General features: G+C 37.6%; 2 protein-coding genes across 4 annotated transcripts in view; both read right to left on the reverse strand.

The window, feature by feature from the left end:
- Nucleotides 1-1,917, reverse strand: part of LOC138051605 (uncharacterized) — a 6,298-nt gene extending 4,381 nt beyond the window's left edge. Inside the window, exons 1-2 of the mRNA XM_068897845.1 lie at nucleotides 1,383-1,917; nucleotides 982-1,072 (exon numbers count right to left, since the gene is read on the reverse strand). Of these exons, the coding sequence (XP_068753946.1) occupies nucleotides 982-1,030 (49 nt within the window). The 5' untranslated portion in view covers nucleotides 1,031-1,072; nucleotides 1,383-1,917. The remainder of the gene's footprint in view (nucleotides 1-981; nucleotides 1,073-1,382) is intronic.
- Nucleotides 1,918-4,159: 2,242 nt separating this feature from the next.
- The window catches only part of LOC138051570 (pyrethroid hydrolase Ces2e-like), an 18,321-nt gene continuing 14,980 nt past the window's right edge, over nucleotides 4,160-7,500 (reverse strand). For all 3 annotated transcript variants that reach the window (XM_068897802.1, XM_068897801.1, XM_068897800.1), the window contains one exon: nucleotides 4,160-7,500. This exon is cut by the window's right edge and continues 1,173 nt beyond it. The gene's annotated coding sequence lies outside the window, so the exon portion shown is untranslated.

Genomic DNA, 7,500 nt, shown 5'->3' on the forward strand with positions numbered 1-7,500 from the left:
CTAACTTTCCCCTTACCCGGCAAACGGACAAGTTCAACTAATAAGAGCCAGCAGACTAAATTCTATTCGATCCCAAAACCTCCAGAATTATCGCGGTTACATTTCGGGTCCCCAAAATCCCTCCCAAGGCTTCAAAAGAAACATTTTTCTTTCGCGAAGGCCAGATATTCAGGGGAAGGTAATCGTGGGGTCTATCATTATTTTAGAAAAAGGCCCCAGTTCCGGGACCTTCTGCAGATCCCCGTACATTTGATGATGTTGATGAGGTAGCCGAGGAATTACTTTCGAAAAAGTAAGGGAAAAAGCAGGGAGTTTCAAAATTAATTGTTCATAGCTGGGGATGTTTGCGAATAAACGAATTGACAATTTCGGGTTGGGTATGATGTATCTTGCAAGTTAGTGATGCGATGCATTGAGTGATACTGATTTTCAACGACTTTCGCTTTTTGCCTACGTGTTTCCGGTTTATTGTACATGTTCCCAGGGACTTTCCCTATCGACTAGAGACAGTGTGGAAAGTGAAAGTATACTTCCACTGTCATATAGTCATAAATAAAGCTATTTTCGCTTATTTAAAATGATAAAGAAGGTTTGCCATTAGCACCGGCATTAAATGATGAGTAAGGCAGCCGCTCGAGGTGATTAGAAATGTATCGCTTTAACTAAGAGAAGGGGAATATGTATACAATTATGTTATCGATTGAATTGCTTGTGACTAACGATGTAATGAATGTTTACATAGCATTAGAACAAAGACCAGTGGGATTTGTGAACATCAATTAAATATTCACTTGATTTTAATTACCAAGTGTTAAAAGGCAGGCATTTTTTCCTGATCATCACTGAAATGAGTTAACTTTATATGTTTGTGTAAACATGCCCGAAATCGCATTTGTGAGTTAGTATCTACTAAGGAATATTTTTTCGGGAAATTTAACTTCGAAAGAGGTAAAATATTAGTTAAGCATCATTCTTACTTACCACAGATCAGGAATATCCACCAAGCCAATTGAAAACCGCTGTTAGACATGATATGATGTAACTTTTTGTGGTGCTATATCCGCCAGAGTGCCTAAGATACAGAAGGGAAACCTACTCAATAACATAAAGGAACTGTATTAGTACTGAATAATCATATAGCTATGGTTTTGTCTTGTTAACCAGTCTGTAGATATACATGATTTGAGTCACTCTTTCTGAAGCGTTAATTTTGAGACAAAGAAGTGGCTGATTTACTAGCTTGATTTCCACAGCTCATCTAATATCACAGGATTTGAAAGCAAGTGGACTCCATATCATGGCACATTATGGGGTGTAATACAATGAAGCTTTTTTTGAAGTGTACACACACGTAAGCTTTTTCAAAATAACACCTTGCTTACCTCCTTTCCGTGAACGATAAAACGAGCAAAGTTAGCTCTGATTTTCACCTATGCACTCTGCCACGAACAATCAGTGATTGAATCTATTGCGGCATACTGACTTTTTGAGAGAACAACCTCGCTATTTAAATGGTTCGGAGGGGAAAATTCTGACATATAGACTGGGTGTTTATTAGTGATGTAAAGGTTTGGGAAAGTGAAATCATTCTATTTATAATACTTTCAAAGGTTTTAAGTTCTTATGAACACTAAGCAATATAGAAACTGGTTTTTCCTGGAATCATGAAATTTCTTCTCGTGATTCCGGTTTCTAATAGTTTGGAAATTTCGTTATCTTCGACCTCTTTAGTCAAGAAGGGGTGTTTAAATCAGGGGTTTCCGTTTCAACTGGCCATTAGCTTTGACGCTAAAACTTTCCCTGCTTTTGTTGAGCCAATACACCGTGACATGGTGGCGGTAAAATTCTTAAGTTTCTATGACATGTTATTATCATTTGATGGGACAAAGGTTTTGTAATTCCAAGCACAAAAAAACGGGTATTTTCTCTTCAATAATTATTCGGTTACGAATCTTGTTGGGGGAGACAGCTCTGAAACACCGCTATAACATTGCAACATTGCAGTAATAAACTATTACTGAAATACCTCAGCATTAAGTAAACCGGAATTTCCGGAAAAAATTTGTCCGAGTACCTTGCATAAGAAAACTGATATGATGATTAATATGTTGCTCATCTCTATTTCAAGCTAAAAGTTTAAGTAAGTGAACCCAGCAAATATCTTTAATTTTACTGAAAAGACACCATGTTTGGAAAAGGCAAAAGGCGTACATTTTGATTGAATGAAAGACCACTTCGTTTACGTAATCCACCAATAGACACCGGCAATAAAGTCACAATGCAAAATTTGGCACAGGTCAGGGGTAGTCCCCCCTCCCCCTCCCCCCCCCCCCCCCATTCAAACCATTGCAAGCCGATAAACGTGACTCTGAAGTGAGGCCGATCTGAAGGAATAGGTTAGTTAGTGCTGTATGCTTGGTTATACTAGTCTAGAAGCGCGGGTAATATGTACCCCATCTTGTGTTGTTTAGCTGGCCCTCGTACAAAAAAAAAATGTCCACAAGTTTCTTTGGAAGACGGCCGGATCCGAAAAAACTACGTTTAGCCAACGGTAGTCTTGTATGTGAAAGTAGACTTTCTCGCCATTTGCGTGAATAAGGAGAATTTTCAGTGTTTTTTTTTTTTTTTTGCCTTCAGTGTACCCGAGATTTATAGAAAGCCGTACATTTTTCGCACAACTTCAATTTTTACAATTACATTAATCATAACTGGCTAAATTGAAAATAGGAGTGGGTTATCACTCCAGAAAAATCAGTTTTAAAGTATGTACTTCATGTGTAATTTGTTGTTCTCCTCTGCGTGGATAAGTTTTATACAAGAGATTATCTCTTGGCAGTATCTATTACTACCGTGATCCTTTTTCTAACCAGACGCAATTTTAACGAAAATAGAAATGATAACAATTAAAAAAAAAAATGCTAAAGTAAACAAAAATCTGCCACAATGGACCTCTTTAGCTTGTACATTTTGTTTTCCCATTTCAGACCACGTGATGTTACTCTAGGGAACAGTTTATTTCAAATGTCGTCTTATGCACGTGCACATGTATGCATAATTTATGAAAAAAACAAAAGGAAAATTCCCTTGGGAACATCACGTGGTCTGAAATGGAAAAACAAAACCTACAAGCTAAAGAGGTCTATTATCCGGACAGGAAGGAAGTTTCTGTTTTAATAATTTCGTTTTCTTAGTTTATTGCAGAGACTTATGATTCTTGTATTGCATAGAGCTATGGTTTTTCCAGAATCCAAACAATTGACACTATTATGGATCTCTTTCCGAAACTCATTGACTTTAGTTTTCTCGTAGATGAGTGCTATGTAATACTCAACCGATATGCAAAAAACAATACCGGATGTATGGTCAGGAGATATACCCGGATGATTTTACGTGTTCCTATTTTTGTAATGCAAGGGCAATGTGTGATGACATTTTTCCGGCTTCGATATCAATGGTCTTCGGGGAACAAAATGCCTGAGCTTGGCAATGACCCGGATTGTTTTACCACAGGCCGCCCAGAGTCAGAAGGTAAACAATTATAAGGATTCCCATATAAATCTTTATAATTGTTTACTTTCCGACTCTGGGCTGCCTGTGGTTTTACTGCCTTTTTGACAGAGGTAATCTTTATGATATTTCCATGAAAGGTTCGAATCAATGAGTATACCAAGATATTTGATTTAGTTTTTCATTTCTAACGGTTGGCCAGTATTTGAGTTGCTATCTATTATTCTAATATTGGGATGAAAGGAAAGAGTTTTTTGGCGTGGATGAAAGATGATATAATTAGATTTTTCGGCATTCAAGGTTAGTTTATTGACAGTTAACCACGTACACACTTTGGAAAGCTCTTCGTTAAATACAAGTGTTTTAAGATCTCTGTTTGCATAAGTTACACTAGTACCATCGGCAAACAAGCAGAAATGAATCTTATTGGAAGATTTATATAAATCATTAACATACAAGAGAAAAAGCCAGGGTCCCAGCACTTAACCTTGAGGAACTCCGCAGAGAGTTTGACTGGTGTCCGATATATAACCATTATACAGTCGTATATTGTCTGCGACCAATTAGATATGACCTAAACCAATCATTTACTACTCCTCTGAAGCCATAGCTTTCAAGTTTAGAGAGAAGAATATCTTTATTTTACCGTATTGAGAGCCGCGCCGGAGACGCAAACTTACAGGGGTTTCTGGGGAAATTCTCCGCCAGAAAATTTTGAAATCTTGAGGCTCGGAGAGGCTGCTCGACGAGATATCAAAAAAGTAAACATGATCAACCGTAAACTGTAAAAGATGTTTTACTTTTTATTTGTTGCTTGATACATATATTTGTCTCGTTTTTCCTTCTGTTAATTTTCTTTTTTATGGTTTATGGGTTTTAAAATTATTTTTCCTTTTTTCTTTTTTTCTCATTTTTTGCTTGAAATTGTCCCCCCAGCCCCCCGGTTTCCGCCGTTCCTGTCTTGTCGTATTCCCAAGTATTGTGGGGACAGGTTGAGCAAAAATTCCAGCCACACAAGAAACACTCGATTTCAGTGGTATTCCTTTCTTTCTAAGGAAAAAAAAACAACAACAATATTTGATTTGACATACGCTGGTTGTTAATTTCAGTTTACAGTGTCCCAAATTAGTGATCAAGCGCTAGAACGACTAGACCTTTAAATAAAGCTCCTTTTCTTTCCTTTCCTTTCTAGAATTTCCCGGCAACTTGGGATAATCTTGGCCGATTTATGTTTACTTGAGCATTTTTTTCAATTGTTAACATTATTATTATCGTCAAAATTGCATTTGGTTAGAAAAAGGAACATGGTAGTAATAGATACTGTCTCTCAATGTATAAGAGTTTTCTCAGAGAAGATATCATGCTACTTACAGATTGACTTCAAAAGGCCGGTAGAAGATTTTGTTAAACTCAGACAAATTTGCATTTTTAAGGCTGTAACTTTGATAACAAACCAATTATTAGCTGTCGAAACAAATAAATTCCCGTTTATTTGGGAGGAATGGCGCTAATGATCCAATACATTCTTTTTAAAATTTCGAATTTTGTTAAAGCGTCATTCGACCTCAGAGATTACCTGATATATCAGTTTTCAAATTTTCAGAGACAGCTCATTCTGCAAAGCCAATATGAAGGACCACCCAATTTAAATGGGAGCCCTAATGTAATATAACTAATCCAGACAGAGTAGGACATCAAATTACAAATGAAGTAGATACTTTAAAACGGATTTTTCTGGCGTGATAGCCCACTTCAATTTTCAGTTCAGCCGCTTATGATTAATGTAATTTGTATAAAATTGAAGGTGTGCGAAAAAATTTACGAAGGTAAAGGAAATTTACGAAGGCTGGCAAAAATACAGGTGTTCCGATGAGCTGGCTGGAAATTTTTTATTGATAGAGGTTTTGGCTGGGAATTACTGACTTTCTAGCATTTGAACCCGAACTGGCTGGAGAAACTCTGAAGACTTATCTTGCTGGCTGTGAAATTTCTTGTGTGTCTTGCTGGGAAAAAGGAACAGATAATGCTTTCCCAGCAGCACTGAAAAAAGCCTGAAAATGCCTTAATAACATTTATTTTCATTAACTGGGGTATAATAATATATTTTACAACAAATTGGTCGTTGGGTGCCCCTGAGGACAACTGAAATAACATTTGCATTTCCAGCTTACTACCTTCGTAATACCCATTGAGCTACAAGAACTACTTTCAGTGGAGCTAGGCCGAGTTGTCGTTGCGCAATTAGTAGGGAGTTTAAGCAAAAAAAACGGCAGTCCAAAATATAACTTAGCGCTATCGCAAGTATTTCGCGATTATCCCGTCTTGTGCACCTTGTACAATGCGGGCGGACTACCCTGTAACTGAATGGATACGAACGGTTTTAAAGTCAAAACAGAAAAGGACTGTTTGGTGGTTATATGTTCACGTTGTCGTCAGAACCTAAAATTTGGAGATTTCACGTTGTTGTTTGTGGAGTACGGCAGAGAAATGCACGGAAATTCATGTTGCACGAGCAGCACGATTATTTTTCCTTTTTAACCAATCATATTGCTGCTTTGTGACGTTGCCGTAGCCGTAGCCGTCGTCTTTGCTTAAACTCCCTAGTAGTGTGGGTTGAAGACGGGGATCCAGGTCCTCTGAGTACTATGATTCTGGGCTCACTTGCCAAGTGTCAACGTTTTTTATGCTGTTCTATGTATTATTTATAACATAACTTGGATAAAACGCGCGTTCTGATTGGCCAATTGGTCATTTACCATTTGCCCATGGGTGCACGCTCGCTGACGACAGCTGACGTGCGATCTAACTTTCCGAGATTGTGGAAAGAAGAAAATGCCGTCACTAGCGCATCAGTCCTAATATTTTAAGACATATTTTCCTCCTCGTAGAATAGGGCTGAACCTCTATAGAAATCAAAATAGAAAGATATTCCCTAAATATTAATCAGCAGTAGAAAAGGAGGATTGAAGCTAGGTCTTAAAGCGACGAGAGAGCGTTTCGTGTTTGATGTGTTTTTTTTTCTTCACACCAATCCTTCGAGGCCTACAACTCATCCTTTGAAGCCCTTTCTGCGCCGCCGCTTTCCTTCTTTTTGATGAATTCTATCATCTTAGGCACGATTTCGTTCCAAAATGCTATTTTATCTGCTTTGTATTTACGCTGCACTCTCGGTTTTAAGGAAGTAACAAGATATTCCTGTTCCTCTTCTGTAAATTTAGGCCACGTTACTTCGAAGCCAAAACTTGTTGGCTGATAGGAAAGAATCGGATTCAGTTTTCCTCATTTAATGAACGTTTTACACATGTAATAATTATGAGTTATCAAAGTGAATAAAATTACCTTGAACCTCATAACCCTACTGCTGATAACCTTAAATATCTTATATTCTTTGATTGCACCTGACATCACGGAGGCCATGTTGGTGGAAAGAACAATAGCGAAAAAGAATTTGACTCTATTATTACGCAAAATTTGAGCTACGTTTTTTCATTGTTTTGGCACCAACGTGGCCATTTTATCACGTCAGTGCAATCAAAGCATTAGTTTTTATTAAAAACTGAACTACGGATATTAAATTTCCAGCATTTTCATTGGCTCGCCCGACACAAGCTTTCAGTTTTTGGTATCACCCAACTAGTGGACTAATGCAAATCCTGCATTTTGATTGGCTACGCTACTAAAGGACTATTAGTAATACAGGGTTCGCACACTTTTTCAGACCAAAAATTCAAGGACTTTAAAGGGCCAAATTTTGAAATTCCAAGGACCTCTTTTTTATTTACGACGATAAATTTACCCATAGGAATAGTCTGACAGTACAATGCTTGCTCATTTTCCGTAACATACATCCATGAAAATAATGCAAAGGCACTGGTAACCATTGTCGACCCCACAGCTCGTAGAGTTTGTATGACATGACATGAGTGGCTGATTATTTTCACTGAAGATTAAAAATGCGGGTCAGAAAAAAATTCAAGGACTTTCAAGGACCAG

Source organism: Montipora capricornis, chromosome 6, assembly GCF_036669925.1.
Source record: "Montipora capricornis isolate CH-2021 chromosome 6, ASM3666992v2, whole genome shotgun sequence".
NCBI lineage: Eukaryota > Metazoa > Cnidaria > Anthozoa > Scleractinia > Acroporidae > Montipora > Montipora capricornis.